The 15,812-nt window shown below is 59.7% G+C and overlaps 1 protein-coding gene across 2 annotated transcripts in view; it reads right to left on the reverse strand.

The window, feature by feature from the left end:
• CELSR1 (cadherin EGF LAG seven-pass G-type receptor 1) overlaps positions 1–15,605 on the reverse strand; it is a 137,910-nt gene extending 122,305 nt beyond the window's left edge. For both annotated transcript variants that reach the window (XM_078449300.2, XM_078449299.2), the window contains exon 1: positions 11,871–15,605. In XM_078449300.2, the coding sequence (XP_078305426.2) occupies positions 11,871–15,483 (3,613 nt within the window). In that variant the 5' untranslated portion in view covers positions 15,484–15,605. The remainder of the gene's footprint in view (positions 1–11,870) is intronic.
• Positions 15,606–15,812: the final 207 nt, after the last annotated feature.

A 15,812-nucleotide genomic window follows, 5' to 3' on the forward strand; every position in this document is an offset into this window, starting at 1 on the left:
CCCTGCCCCGCCCGCCGCCTGCTTTCTCGGGCGTATCTGCCAGACCGTGCGGGGCCCTCGCACACACGCTATAACTCACGGCTGGACTTCCTGTCCTGTCCGCGCGCACATACATACACACACACACACACACACACACACACGCCCCTGACCTCCGGCGGCCACGTGCCAGATGCACAGGAAATCGCTCAGAACAATAAACCTTCATATTTTCCATCCTCTCTTTGAAGATTTGGGGTGCTTTCACTTACACGTGAGAGAATTTTCCATGCTTGGGAGAGAGAGCTGGACCGAAAAGGCGCCTCCCTCAGCTGTGTCACTGGCGTTAAGGCACAAAAGGCAAAGGTGTGCGGTCGACTCCAACCACGCCCACCTGCCCCCCACACCCCCTCCCTCCTAAGCTGGGCCCAGGGCCACTGTCATCTCCGGAGGGGTGTGGGGAGTTGGGAGCCTTCTCCTGTGCAGTACTCAGCCCCGCGGGGGGAGCCCCCAGGGGAAAAGAGGACAACAGGGCAGGATCCCGATGGGCCACGTGGCATCACAGTGAGGGAGACGGACGCTGTGCCCAGGTGCCCAAGCGGGCAAAGCAGACCTCCGCCATCTGACTGGACACAATGAACTCAGGGCACCGTGCTGTAGCGGGTGGAACCGTGTCCCCCAAAAGCACACGCGGAAGTCCTAACCTCCCCACCCCTGTACCTGTGAACGTGAGCCGATGTGGAAATAGAATCTTGGCAGATGTACTGAAGATATAAATTAAGATGGGGTCGAGAGGAGAAGGGTGGGCCCATGGTTCAGTATGACGGGTGCCCTTTCGAGAGAGAAGCCACACAGGCCACACACAGGAGAAGCCCACATGACAACAGAAGCACAGCTGGGGTGAAGCCAAGGTCCTGGGGCCACCAGAACCGGAAGAGGCAGCAAGGAGCCCTCCGAGGGAACGCAGTGTCCCTGCCAACACCTTGATTTCAGGTTTCTGGCCTCCAGAACAGCGGAGAATATATTTCTGTTGTTTTAAGCTACCGGTTTGAGGTCCTGTGTTACAGGTGACACACAGCCCATCACCTTGGGGAACGGGAGCAAACTGACCCGGCCGTGGCCCCTCCCTGAACCTAGGAAGCCCGCATTAAGTCCAGGAGGCAGCCTACAAAAAGATCTGTAGGTGAAGCAGAACCTTCCAGGAGGAGCACAGAGAGGGAGCTGGTGTTACGCACTCTGACGACAAACGCGGAACTCAAATCCTCTCTGTGCACACGCTGCAGCGGGAACCAGGAGGCAGGGGATGGGCCCAGCGGGACCTCACACAGCGCAGCCAAGAGCGATCCCAGGACGCTGCCCTAATCCCTGCCCCAGACCTCGCTGGCCCCTGACCGGACCGCCTTGCCGACCCTGGCGCCTGAGGCCCGGGGAGAACCCTGCTCAGCTCCCATGAGCTCACTTGGTTCCTAAGAAGGCCCCACCCCGTCCCCAAGAAGCTGCAGTTTCCAAGTTCCCAAATGGGGCCACTCACCGACACTCAGACCCTGGCCCCCACCCTTCACTTTGACCCACTCAAGACCCTGCTGGCTCCCGACCTCCCTGAGAAGGCTCTCTGCAGGGTCCACCCCACCTGCAACCTTCACTGTTGCACCGTATCCGGTAAGACCCGGGCCTAGGGACTATGGCTACCACCTGTCCCGAGCCAGGTGCCTCTCCTCGTGACCCCACGCCCCGAGCCCTTTCTCCAGGAGGTGGCACCGGGGACTCTTAAAAACAGGGCAGGGTCACAGAAGACCCCACAACTTCTTACTCACTCGGGCCACCTCCTCTCCCAAGAGCTATAAAGACAGAGAGAGTGTGCATTTGTGACCCTTGTAAGTGTCCCTCATCACCTCTTGGGGCGTCATCCTCTGAGCTAAAACTGCGTCCGGTGTTCCCAAACCACTGCCCCCCACAACCTTGCCCATGGAATATTCTGGTTTTCTGAGGTGGCTCAGTACTTCTGCTGAAAGCTCCTAGACAGAGGTCACTTGTCCTCTGACAATCTGGTGGCCTTGGGGGCTCTGGTGGGGTGTCCCAGATCGCTAGCTTGAAAGACGCCGACATAAATAGGGGGCGCCTGGGAGGTTCAGTCACTTGAACGTCTGGCTCTTGATTTCGGCTCAGGTCATGAGCTCACTGTTCAGGCCCCGCATCGGGCTCCACAACACTGACCGTGAGTGAATAGCCTGCTTTGGATTCTGTGTCTCCCTCTCTCTCTCCCCCTTCCCCAACCTCTCTCTGCCACTCTCAAAATAAATAAACAAACTTAAAATAAAAATCCCAGGGGCGCCTGGGCAGCTCAGTCAGTTGAGTGTCTGACTTCGGCTCAGGTCACGATCTCGCGGCTCGTGGGTTCAAGCCCCGCATCGGGCTCTGTGCTGATGGCTCAGAGCCTGGAGCCTGCTTCGGATTCTGTGTCTCCCTCTCTCTCTGACCCTCCCCCGCTCACGCTCTGTCTCTCTCTCTCTAGAACGAATAAACATTAAAAAAAGTTTTTTTACTCCTAACGTATGGATATGCCACTTTTGCTCATCACCTGCCAGTGGACACTCGGGACCTCCACCTTTCGAGTATCGTGAACTGCCCCGCTATGAGCGTGGGGGTTCAAGTTCTGTTCAAGGCCCTGCTTTTACTTCATACCCCAAAGCGGGTTCCTGGATCCTATGGCAAAATTCTCCTTTTCGAGGAACCGCCGTAACTGTTTCCACGGTAGCGGCACCATTTTCCATTCCCAGCAGCGAACGAGGGTTCCAGGTTCTCCACATCGGAGCCATCCCGTATTTTCTGCCCTGTTTTATTTCTGTAACAGCCATCCTAAAGGTGAGGCGGTATCTCATCGTGGCTCTGACCGGCACTTCCCTGATGATGAGAGATGTGGATCTTTTCATGTGCTTGTTGGCCATTCGTACATCTTCTCTGGCAAAATGTCTACTCAAGTCCCCTGTCTGTTTTTTAATCAGGTTGTTTCTCTGTTGTTGAGCTGTAGAAGCTCTTTATATATTCTAGACAGTAATCCCTTACCAGGTATGTGATTTGTGAGTATTTCATAATGGCTTTTAAATGAGAAATTTAAATAGTTTCTCAGCACCTACAGCGTTCCTGGCAAGAAAAAGGTTTCCCAGGACGTAGCCAGATCTCTAGGCTGCATTTCTGTTTTTCTGATCCTTCACTTACAGAATGATACAAGGTTGGAGTCAGGACGGGGGGCCTGGGGGTGACCATCCCACCTCCTTATTTCAGTGGGGACACTGAGGCCCAGGGGGGGCGCTGACTCGACCGGCATCAGCAATTAGCACGTCAGGTACCACCCAGCTGCACCGCCAGGGAAACCTCACGCTCTTTCCAACGCCAGAGACGCGTCCCAGCGCAGCAAAGGACAGCTGTGGCCACACCACGGCCGTGTGCGGCAGTCTCCAAAGCGGGGCCACTCAACGCCTTCCCTCTACGAAAACGGTCCTTCAACGCTCAGCTCACTGATAAAACTTTATTGCCTTGCAAGAGAGTTCTTATCTCCGAATGCTAACACAGCATATGACTTTGTTTGAACTAGCTGCTGTAAGTTTACCTTACCCAAGTATCATTTAGATTACATCTTTCTTAAATCCTAAAAAAAAAAAAAAAAAATACAGAGGTGGAATTAAACACAAAATATTGAAAGAAGTTGGTTGGGCGTCCAACTCTTGATTTCGACTCAGCTCATGATCTCACCGTTCATGGGTTCGAGCCCTGCATCAGGCTCCATTGCTGACAGTGTGGATTTTCTCTCTCTCTCTTTCTCTCTGCCCCTCCCCTGCTTGCTCTCATTGTCTCAAAAACAAATAAACTTAAAAAAAGGTGTTGAAAAAGAAGGAAAAATCTTGATTGGTGGATAGAGGGAGGGAGGGAAGAGAAGGGAGGAAGGCAGGCCAGCCCCCGGCCAGCAGGATCTGAGCTCTGGAAGCTAAAAAGCCCCCAAGGGCATGTCAGCCAGTTTGGGGCGAGCTCCCGCTGGTGCTCACCTGCACACTGCCTCTGACTCTGACCCCTGCACTGGTTCGGGTCCCCCCCCCCCCCCCCCCCGCCCGATACACATCGGTCCTGCGCTCCAGTTCCAATGACACGGCTCTGCAGAGACAGCTCCAAGGACCCCTTCTTCCTCATCCTGCAGTGTGGCCCCATCCCCCCCAGACTGCTCCCATGGAACCAGACACGATCTACCAGCCAGTGCAGAAGGCGGCCCTCGCAGCTGCTTGACCACAGGAAAGGGAACGGGCGGAGAAGGCCAGCCGCTCCTGCCACGTCCGGATAGCACAGGCATCCCCAGTGCGCCCTCCCCACACCCTGCAGGTGCTGTCTGCGGGCCTGTGCCGGGGGGGGAGGGGGGGGAACTGAGGCACGGAGCCAGCCACCACGGGCTCCACGTTCAGGCTGGGAGTGTCTGCGGGGGAGGGGGAAGGGTGGGTGGGATCTGGGAAAGCCACGGGGCCCCTCAAGGCCAGGAGGCCCCTCTCCCCGGGCCACCTTGGGGGGCCGGGACCACTCCAAACACCCAGAGAGCAAACCGGCCCTGTCACCTCCACGGCTGCTATGAACCAGGCCTGAAGATCTGACGCGGGTTGGGGGGAGGGGGCGGGCAGGGGCTCGGCCTGGAAGATGCAGCTTGTCTCATCGCTAACACTCGCACACGTTGATGAAGCGGGTGGTGCGTCCCCGCCGACCCATTTCCGGCCTGAAGCCCACCCCACGAGATGAACGGAGAAAGCGCTCGGGCTCAGAGCTCGCCCCGTTCACCTCCACCGACGGCACACGGCCGAAAGGCTCGTGCAGAAGTAGCCCCGGGGTCCACCCCCACAGCCGCTGTCTGCACAGTGCACAGCTTCGCGTCTGGTGGCTGCCCCTCTGAGCCCAAGGCCAGCGTGGCCCCTTTCACGGGAGGCCCGTGGTCCGTGGCACACTCTCAAGCCGGCAGGGTCCCCGGCCAAGCCAGCCAACGTGACCCTGCCACCCCTGCAGAGGTTGAAATGGTGGGTCGGGGTGGCCGCAAGGAAAGCTTATGCTTCACCATCTGCCTTCAGAGTACTTGGTTAAGTTGTGTGTGTGTCTCTATGAGTGTATTTGTGTATCTGCACACATATGTGTCTGTGAGCACCTGTGTCTATGCGTGTATGTACGTGTCTGTATGTGCGTCCGTGTGTTTGCATGTGCATGAATGTATGCACGGATGTCTGCGTGTCCACATGTGTGTCCGTGTACATGCATGAGTGTGTGCAAGGATGCATCTGCATGTGCATGGGTGTCTGTGTCCACGTGCACATACATGTATATGTACATTGCATGTATGTGCATCTGTGTGCATGCATGTGTACGTGGGTGTATGTCCACACGTGTGTGCATGTACACGTATACATACATCGTGTGTACGGGTTTGCACGGGCGTCTGCGTATTCACATATACGTACGCATACATTCATATATGTACGTGCACACACATGTACGTTTTTGTATGTCTGTGTGCATGGGTGTCTGTGTCCACATGCATGTACGTGTGTGTATACGTACATTGAGTGTATGCGCGTCTGTGTGTGCATGCATGTGTGCATGGGTGTCAGTGTCCACACGTGCATGCATGCATGTGCACATGTGTACATGTGCGTGTATGTGTGCATGGGTGTCTGTGTCCACGTGCATGTACACGTGCGTGTATACGCACTGCGTGTATGTGCGTCTGTGTGTGCATGCATGTGTACATGGGTGTCAGTGTCCACACGTGTGTGCATGTACACGTATACATACATCGTGTGTACGGGTTTGCACGGGCGTCTGCATATTCACATATATGTATGCATGCATTCATATATGCACGTGCACACACATGTGCGTTTATGTAGGTCTGTGTGTGCGCACAGGTGTGTATATGTGTACGTGCCTGCGTGTGTGTTTACGAAAGAATCATGGCCCCTCTCCAGGACGTCAGGAGACGCTCACGGGAGTGACAAAACAATAAAGGGCTGGTGATAGGCTTTTCCCAGCTTTGGAACGTTCACACCCAAAAAGGGGAACCGACTACCAGGTATCCACAAGTTCTTACCTGAAGCAAAAGCGTGAGAATGCGGCTCTGGAGTACACCCTCCACCTCGGGCCAAGCCCCCAGCAAGGCACGGGAGGGACCCACAGTGGGGGGTGGGGGGCATCCTGCCTCTGCGCCAGCCCCCCTCCCCCGTCCCCCACGGGAGGGCAGAGGAGCCGCTGTGCGGTCTCTGCAGGCAGACCCTCCCCCACGCCCCTCTGGGTCGTTCCACGAATGACCCATGGATACCACAGAGCACCTGCTGTGTACGGGGCCCCAGGCTCACGGGGGGAAAGCAGAGGGGGTCCCCGTCATCCCCACAGACTCTGACCCTTGCAACCCGGGACCCCCAACCCTTCCACACTTCCCCAGGCCACCCCAGTTACCCTCCCGAAGCAAACATCCAGAAGGCAGGTGGTCACTTACCACACCCCTTCAGTAGCCAGGGATCTAATCCTACGACTTTCATGTGACCCTACGTGTTCAGGTCACAGGACCTGAAAACACCAGAAAACGACTGTCCCCGAGGCGGTGAGCTGAGGAGAACCATGCCAAACTCAGGAATATTTTCCACACGCTCTGCCCCACACGATAAAATCTACTTGTGTTGGCATCCGAGTGCTGGCAGGGTGGAGGCCCGTGGCCCCGAGCCACACGACACAGCCCAGGTGCGACCTGCTGCTCGGCCCAGGCACCCAGCACCCACTACCCGCCTCCTTAACAGGCTTCTGCTCTCGGGTGTCACAACGGGCGCGTCAGCCGGGCCCCAAGTGGACTTTCCGACGGGCACCACGTCCTGGACGGAGCTCGGGCGTCACCAACAAACCACGAGAGCCGGTCTATGTCCACACGTGATCTCTGTGCCATCCCCGCCCCCGGCTTCCAAAGGGCTCACCTGCCCGTGATCTTTCCCACGTTAACAAAACAGTTTCCCTCGGGCTCCTGGGTGGCTCAGTCTGTTAATCGCCCAACTCTTGATTTTGCTCAGGTCACGATCTCATGGTTCATGGGCTCGAGCCCAGCATCAGGCTCCGCAGCTGGCAGTGCAATCTGCTTGGGATCCTCGGTCTCCCTCTCCCTCTGCACACCCCCTCCCTCCCCCGCTCACGTGCACTCTGCCCTCAGACTCCCCAACAACCACGGGTGACCCACTCTCGGAGTCTCACTGTCCCTCGGCCCCCAGCCGGCTCTCTCCCAAATCTCCCCTAACAGCCACCAAAACCCCCCACAGGTCAGGGGCTCTGCCACACCCACTCCCCTGCCAGGAAGGCGCTTCAGCTCATGATGGGAGCGGGAGTCCCCACACCCACCCTCTCCTGCACCTCCCTCCTCTTGAACTCTGTTCTGTGTTGGTCTGTGTTTATCTGATCATCCCTAGACCACAGGAGCCACACTGGCTCTCCAGGGCCTGGCACACATTAGGTGCTCGATAAAAGAAACAACTCTCCCAGGGCCGCCTGGGTGGCTCAGTTGGTTAAGCGTCCCTGGATTTCGGCTCAGGTCATGATCTCACAGTTGGTGAGATCGAGCCCTGCGTCCGGCTGTGCGCTGACAGTGGGTAAGCCTGCTTGGGATTCTGTCTCTCCTCTGGCCCTCCCCCACTAGTTCTCCGTCTCAAAATAAATAAACCTAAAAAAAAAGAAAAAAAAAGAATAAACACTCCTTTGTTTCTGAGCCAATGTTTCTTTTTCTTTTTTTTTAATGTTTATTTATTATTGAGAGACAGAGAGACACAGAGCGTGAGCGGGGGAGGGGCAGAGAGGGGGAGACACAGAATCCGCAGCAGGCTCCAGGCTCCGAGCTGTCAGCACAGAGCCCGACGCGGGGCTCCAACCCACGAACCGTGAGATCACGACCTGAGCCGAAGCCGGTTTGCCTAACCGACTGAGCCACCCAGGCACCCCAGTGAGCCAGTGTTTCTAAAAGTATGTTAGCAAGTGACTATCCCCAGTTACCGAAGCCCTTGGATACTAACCAGCTTCGAGCAGCACCTAACTTTTCTGGAACAGTCTGTGTCACTGGAGAATCCAGTGCAACAGCTCAAACGGCTTGAGCTGGCCCACCCTTTTCTCACTGTGAAGTCTGGGAGAAAAACAGAAGACCAAACACCCAGACGCTGCCTGGTACGGGGCCATCTCTTTATTTCCTTGTTTGCAATCGCCTATTTAAAAGTCCCTGCGATATCTTGTATTTAACTAGACAAAATACCTTTTAAAACTTTATCAGGCCTAGACGACTTCATGCCATATACTCCCCACCAAGGTAAACAGAAAGGTTGCTCAATCTTATTTCACCGAGTTTCACTCTTTTCTGGCACCCCTGAGTGATCTGTCCACCAGTCATTCTTAGCCCACACAGGCTACCTTTCCCACACCCACAGGTCCGCAATGCCCACAAATGCAGGGTCACTTCCCACCAAGTGCCGTGTTCCATAAGGCACGGCTGAAGGCCCTAACCCCGCAGGCACACGCGTGTCCAAGGCGGATTAAAAATGTGCACGTTCCTCCAAGACTGACATCTGGAACGATTAAAGAAAAGTATTTGGTAGCGCCCGGGGGGCTCAGCCGGTTAAGCGTCTGACTTCGGCTCGGGTCACAATCTCACGGTTTGTGAGTTTGAGCCCTGCGTTGGGCTCCCTGCTGTCAGCACAAACCCCGCTTTGGATCCTCTGTCCCCCTCTCTCTCTGACCCTGCCCCCCCCATCAAAAATAAATAAACATTGGGGGGGAAAAAAAAAAAAGCAAGCATTTGCTGCTTGAAGGATCCCATCGGGTTATCAGTCATAAAGCTTCAAACAATGCAAACGTCGCCTTTCTAAAACGTCCAGAGTAAGGTCCCAATCACAGAATTTTAAACCTCGTTCAAAAACCGTCGCACAGACAATGAACATTTTGTACCGCTGGATATCATCCAAGAACGGCAGGTACTTGCACGTGACCGTTTCAGAAGTCAAAAACATTTTCCGGGGGCGCCTGGGTGGCTCAGTCGGTTGAGCGGCCGACTTAGGCTCAGGTCACGATCTCGCAGTCCGTGAGTTCGAGCCCCGCGTCGGGCTCTGTGCTGACAGCACGGAGCCTGGAGCCTGTTTCGGATTCTGTGTCTCCCTCTCTCTGACCCTCCCCGTTCATGCTCTGTCTCTCTCTGTCTCAAAAATAAAATAAACGTTAAAAAAAAAATTTTTTTTTAAACACTTTCCGACGGTGTCTTGGTCCCCGGGGGCCACGTAAAACCGCCCATGCTATCTCTTCACAGTCCAAAGGCTCGTAGTGAATAAAACTCCGGGCCAGGCCAAAGGAACCGCCCTCCTCCCCCTACACCCCCCTGCACCCCAGCTTGGGCACCGCCCCCAGGTGCACCTTCCCCGGCAGGCCCCTCTGCTGGAGGCCCCCAGCCCTTCCTGGCCTGGCTCCCACAAAATCCTACTGCCTGCCTGTTCCATCCAGCCCCTCCAGGGCAGTCATAATGCATCAGAGGCTTTAGGGCATGGCTGTAAATCCAGGAAAGCCAGTAACACTTCAGTGAAAACGGCGCGTCAGTCCGAAACAACAGCTTTCCCCATTGTTCCTTCACAAAACCTAAGAATCCACCTTGGCTCAGTCGGAAGGACTGATCTTTCGGTGCCGTGTTGTTTCTGCCGTGTTGTTTCTACACAAAGCTGTGCTGTTTTGCAATTACAGATTTTCCAGTTTCCAGTCATTGGCTTCTCGGGGAGCTATAAAGAGCCGTCAAACGGCCTGAGGTGGTAGATCATCCCGAGGTGAGGTGATCTATATTCAAACCATCCCGAACCAGGGATCAGGCACGGGAATATTCGGTTTCGCAAGTAATTCTTCGAGAATTTCCTCTGAGGCAAGAGGCAGAACACGGCTCACCTCCCAGATACCAGAGGAGTAAGTGTCAGTCCAAGTGAGAGAGTTTATAAAACTGCTCGATGTCCGATCAGAACCCAGTTAAAGGTAAACACTGTTTTCCAGGAGGGGGAATCAAGACTTGAGGCCCAGGGCCCGAGTGGCACAGCGTTATGTCGCCACAGGATCAGAGCCCAGCACTGGGTCCCTGAGACGCTCATTGCGGAGCACAGATCCCCAACCCACCTTCGACTGTGGTCCCCACTACAGGCCCTCCAGGCGGGCAAGCCAGCGCTCAGTAACTACCCTCTTGTGAATGAAATCCATCCTAAGCCCTGTTATCCGGCTGACGCGGTGGGGGGGGGGGGGGGGGAGGGGGCACATTCCTGATGCTTCAGACACACAAAACATCCACCCTTCCACACACACCGCTCCCACCAAAGCCCCGTGTGTCCCCTGTGAAATCAAAACCCTAGGATGTTGCCAACTCGCTTTCATACAGGCTCTCTCCACTCTGCTTCATCCCGCAGGTAAAGTCGTATAAGAAAAAACAAAACCGAGCAAAGGGGCATTCAGGAAAAGAGCCCCCTTTTTTTTTTTTCTTAATTGGCCATTACTTGGAATATCCATCACCCTGGTTAACAGTTTTCCCTGAGGGCCTATTTATTCCCCGCTCTCTGCCCAGATTCGTATTCTCTGCCTGTAATTCACGACTTCACAGAACGTGAAATATCCACTTGCGGATGGGCTGTACGGCCAAAATTCATGTGGATGGGTTGCACCACCTTTCGCAACCGGACCTGTAGACTCCAGACCTTATAAGCAAACCGCAGAAACTGGAAACAACCGTTTGCCACCCAACCCCGATGGCCAACTGTGAAGACAAAACAAATCGGAAAACTAACTTTTTAATGCTGGCAGGGCTCCCACAGTGATCCTGGATCGTAATGATTTATTGTTGAAATAAGTCAACCGAAACGTTGACTCAAACGACCCACGGATCCAAGCCTTTCCTGGTGACAGTTTGGTCTCATCCTTAAGGTCACCTGGCCGCGCCAGCCGACCACGTCTCTGGGCATAGGTCCCTTTGAGAAGCCGCCGTGTCCTCCGGTTCCCACACCCTCTATCTGTCCCCCTCTCCCTGGCCCTGCGGGTCCTGCCTGGCACACGGGGGTCAGCAGCACAGAGGACTACATCTCTGCTGCCCACCAAGCACGTGCCCGGCTGAGCCGAGACCGTCTTAGTCTTCGGCGCGCCTCCAGCCCCAGAGAGGGCCAGCTGGGTTCCCACACCGGCTCCGCCGCCGAAGCGGGCAGGCCTCTAAGTAACACCCAAATTACAAGTCCGCGTCCAGGAGCAGAAGCCAAGATCAAACGAGGCTACGCTTTTCAAAGAGCTCCCAGACAGACAAGCACACATGAGCCGGATTGTTATTATCTGGAGGAGACAGAAAAGAGACACCAAGGGAGCTAACTCCAGCCATATTACAGGGTGACTCAGGGAACCATCCAGCAATTTCCATCCAGCGCACGGGGCGGGCAGTGACCTTTGATCTTCCCAGACAGGGGGAGGGATGGCTGACTGCCGAGCATCTCCAAGCACAGCAGACAACCACTCAGTTAACCCTGGAGACCAGGTTTTAGTAGCACAATCAGGAGCCACAGCCCGCTGAGCAAAGGGCCAAAAAGCCCCGGTCTTGAACTTGAAGCAGCCCAGGCCTGCTCCCAGCAAAAGTGCTGTGGGAAGCGGCGTGGGTACCCCTCCCACTCCCTTGGCCTAAGTGGGGAGCACGCCCCCAGCCCGAGGCAGCAACCTTCCAACCGGAGGCCACAAATCCCCAAAGAGCTGCCCGGGCCCTGCCCAAATGCGCCCCGGCATGCCGGGCGGGCCCCTGGCAGGTCCCCGCGGCTCGTGGCCCTCCAGGCGGCCTGGCGGGAGCCCTGCCGGCCACTCACCGGAAACAGACACCTCCATGAGCGCCTCCAGCGGCCGGTTGTTGTCCAGGTCCCGGCTCAGCTGCAACTCGCCGGTGGCAGGGTCCAACAGCAGCAGCCGAAGCTCATTGCCCTGCAGGAAGGTGTAGTTGAGGCTGTCGGAGAGGTCGGGGTCGTGGGCCGGGATGCGGCCGATCACGCCGGTGGGGAAGCTGTTGGACTTATTGGTGACGTAGTTGTTGAAGAGGATGTGGAAGTCGGGCAGCACCGGCGGGTTGTCGTTCTGGTCCAGGAGGCGGATGTGCACGGTGGCCCGGCTCACGAGCGGGGCGGACGTGGCCTGCACCACCAGCACGTACTCCCGCCGGACCTCGAAGTCCAGCTCGACCAGAGCACGCAGGTCCCCGCTCAGCAGGTCCAGCTGGAAGACCTCGGGCACGTTGCCCTCCACGATCTGATACATGATCTGGGCGTTGGGGCCTTCGTCGGGGTCGTTGGCACGGATCCTCGCCACCACAGAGCCTACCGGGCTGTTCTCCTCCACGAACAGCTCCAGCTCGTCCCTCTCGAACACCGGGGGGTTGTCGTTAATGTCCAAGACGCTCACCTGGACTTCCACCGAGGCACTAAGCGGGGCTGGGCTCCCCCGGTCCACAGCCAGGGCCCGAAGGTTGTACACGGCCACGTTCTCCCGGTCCAGCCGGCGCTGGGTTCGGATCACGCCGGACGTGGGCTCGATGTAGAAGTCGCCGTCACCATCGTCCCCACCCTGGAAGGTGTACAGCAGGCGGCCGTTGGGGCCTGAGTCCCGGTCCGTGGCAGACACCTGGAGGACGCTGGTGGACGGCGGCACGTCCTCAAAGACGGAGCCCTGGTAGAAATCCCGCAGGAAGCGGGGTGCGTTGTCGTTGGCGTCGAGGATGAGGATCTCCAGGGAGGTGGTGTCGGACTTTCGGGGGATGCCGTTGTCCCGAGCGGTGATGGCCAGCGTGTAGGCGGCCTGTTCCTCGTAGTCCAGCTCGGTCACGGTGTAGACGGTGCCCGTGTCCGGGTCGATGCGGAACTGCGGGACCGGGTCTTCCAGCACGTAGGTGATGCGCGCATTCTCGCCCGTGTCCTCGTCGGTGGCACCGATGACGGCAACGGAGGTGCCCACCGGCCGGTCCTCGCTGACGCTCACCGTGTAGTGTGAGCTCTGGAAGACCGGCCGGTGCGTGTTGGCGTCGGTGACGTTGATGAAGACCTGCGCGGTGTGCGAGCGCGTGCCGTCGGACGCGCTCACCGCCAGCACGTACTGCCGCTCCTGTTTGTAGTCCAGCGGCAGCGCCAGGGTGATGAGGCCGCCGCCGCTCTGGCTGCTGAGCGCGAAGCGGTTCCGAGTGTTGCCGCCCGTGAGCTGGTAGGTGATCACGCTGTTGGCGTCCCGGTCGCGGGCCCGCAGGGTCAGCACGCTGCTCCCCACGGCCGCGTCCTCGTTCAGACGCAGCTCGTACACCGGCTGCGTGAACATCGGGTCGTTGTCGTTGACGTCTAGCACCGTGATGGACACGCTGGCGGAGGAGCTCATGGGCGGGGAGCCATGGTCCACCGCCTCCACCCCGAAGCGGTAGTGTTCCACCTCCTCGCGGTCCAGCTCAGCACACACCGTGATCCAGCCGGAGCTGTTGTGGATCTGGAAAGGGAAGTCCGCGGGCGCCGCGGGGTCTTGGGGCCCAGCCCCAGCCCCGCCCACGGCGGCCGAAGCCGTGTCCACCAGGCGGTAGCGCAGACGCGCGTTCTCCCCCGCGTCCGCGTCCACGGCCTGGATGTGCAGCACCGAGTGGCCCAGAGGCACGTTCTCCAGCACGGCTGCCTGGAAGGGGCTGCTCACAAAGATGGGGGCGTTGTCGTTCACGTCCAGCACCTGCACCAAGACCAGCCCCGAGGAGTTGATGAGCGGAGGCCGGCCCCCATCCTGGGCCTTGATGCGAAGCGTGTACTCCCTGATGGCCTCAAAGTCCAGCGGGTTGATCACATCCAGGCTGCCGCTCAGCGAATGCAGGTAGAACTGCCCCTTCAGGTTGCCGCTGACGATGCTGTAGTGTATGGCCGCGTTCTGCCCCTGGTCCCGATCGCTGGCCTGCACGCGCAGCACGGGCGTGTTGACTGCCACGTCCTCGGGCACCTGGACCACGTAGCGCTTCTCGCTGAACTGGGGGTAGTTGTCATTCTCATCCTCCACCACGATGTGCACGGTAGCTGTGGCGCTGAGCGGGCCCGGGTTGCGGCCCTGGTCGTTGGCCTCCACCAGCAGCTGGTAGGCGGCCGCCTCCTCCCGGTCCACCGCCGCGCGCGTGCGCACCACGCCCGAGCGCGAGTCGATCTCAAACACGCCTCCCGCACCCTCCAGCAGGCGGTAGCGCATGTTGGCGTTGGAGGGCGCGTCGCCGTCGGTGGCGCGGATGGTCAGCACCTCGTAGCCCACCTCCAGATTCTCACGCACGCGCTCACGGTACTCGGACTGCTCGAAGACGGGGCTGTGGTCGTTGGTGTCGCTGACCGTGACGGTGAGATAGGTGGCGGCCGAGCGCCGCGGTGAGCCGTGGTCCACCGCGCTCACCTTGAGCACGTGCGTGTCCTTGGTCTCGCGGTCCAGTGCGCGGGCCGTGCTCACCGCGCCCGTGGCGGGGTCGATGAGAAAGTAGCCGTTGGAGCGCTCATCGAACAGTGCCTCCATCTGGTAGCTCAGGCGCCCCGCCTCGCCCTCGTCCGGGTCGTGCGCGCGCAGCTCGATGACCCCGGTGCCCGCTGGCTCGTTCTCGGGCACCGATACCTGGTAGCTAGGCAGCGGGAACTGCGGGGTCGTGCTGCCGCCAGCGCCCCGCCGAGCCCGCCGCGGGCCCCCGGCCCCAGCCTGGGGCCGGCTCGGCGGCGACGGCGACGGCGACAGCGACGGGGAGGGCGTCCCCGCGGCCGCCTCCAGCGCCAGCTCCACCTGGATGGCGCCGGCCGCGCGCCGCAGGGCGCACAGCAGGCGCAGGCGGGCCGAGCCCCCGGGCGGCAGGCAGACGGGGTGGCGTGGGCAGCGGGGGCCGGGGCGCGGCGGGCAGCTGCAGGCGGGGAACGTGGTCAGGGCCGCGAGTGCCGAGTGCAGCGTGGCCCCGCCACCGCCGCCGCCGCCCGAGGCCGGGAAGCAGAGCGCCGCGCCGGGCCCCGGCACGGTGAGCACAGCCCGCGCCCGCAGCTCAGCGCTGGGGGCCCGTCGGCTGCGGGGCCGGGCGGCGCAACCCGGGCCGTGCGCGCGCACCCTCAGGCGGAGGCTCAGTGCCGTCGGGGCGCCGCGGGCGGTCAGGCGGACGAGCAGCGGCAGCGGGCGCCCCCCCAGGCGCACGCAGCCCCGGGGCCCCGCGCCCGGCCCGCGCCGCCTCCCCGCCAGTCGCCCGTCTCGGCTCACGTCCAGCAGCTCCCGCAGCGCCCGGGGCGTGCGCGCAGCGTCCAGCGCGTAGGTCCAGCCGGGCCCGAGGGCGAAGGCGCGGGCGCCGCCGGGCACGCGCAGCTCCCAGGCGGCAGCTCGCAGCCCCAGCGCGGGCAGGGCGGCGGCCGCAGCCAGGAGCAGCAGCGCGGGCAGCACGGCCGGCTGCGGCGGCGGCGCCATGGCCCGGAGCCCGAGCCCGAGCCGGGCGCCCGAGCACAATCCATGCACCCGGCGCGGCTCCGCATGCACCCGGCGCGGCCGGGGGAGGGCTCCTGCGCGCCCGGCGCCGGGCCCTCGGGGCGGCCCGCGCCCTGCCTCCCCGGGGGCCCCGGCGGGGACACCGGGGGCCGCGCTCCCGGTCTCCCCCGCAGCTTCCACCTCGAGAGCACTTTGCGAAAGTTTGCGAAGTTGGTTTCAAGATGGCTCCTCTGCGCGTCCCGGGAGGGCGCCGCGCATCAACCTGCGGCGGCGGCGGCTCCGGGCGGCTCCAGGTGGCTCCCGCGCGGGCT

Source organism: Panthera onca, chromosome B4 (assembly GCF_046562875.1).
Source record: "Panthera onca isolate mPanOnc1 chromosome B4, mPanOnc1 haplotype 2, whole genome shotgun sequence".
NCBI classification, from domain to species: Eukaryota; Metazoa; Chordata; class Mammalia; order Carnivora; family Felidae; genus Panthera; species Panthera onca.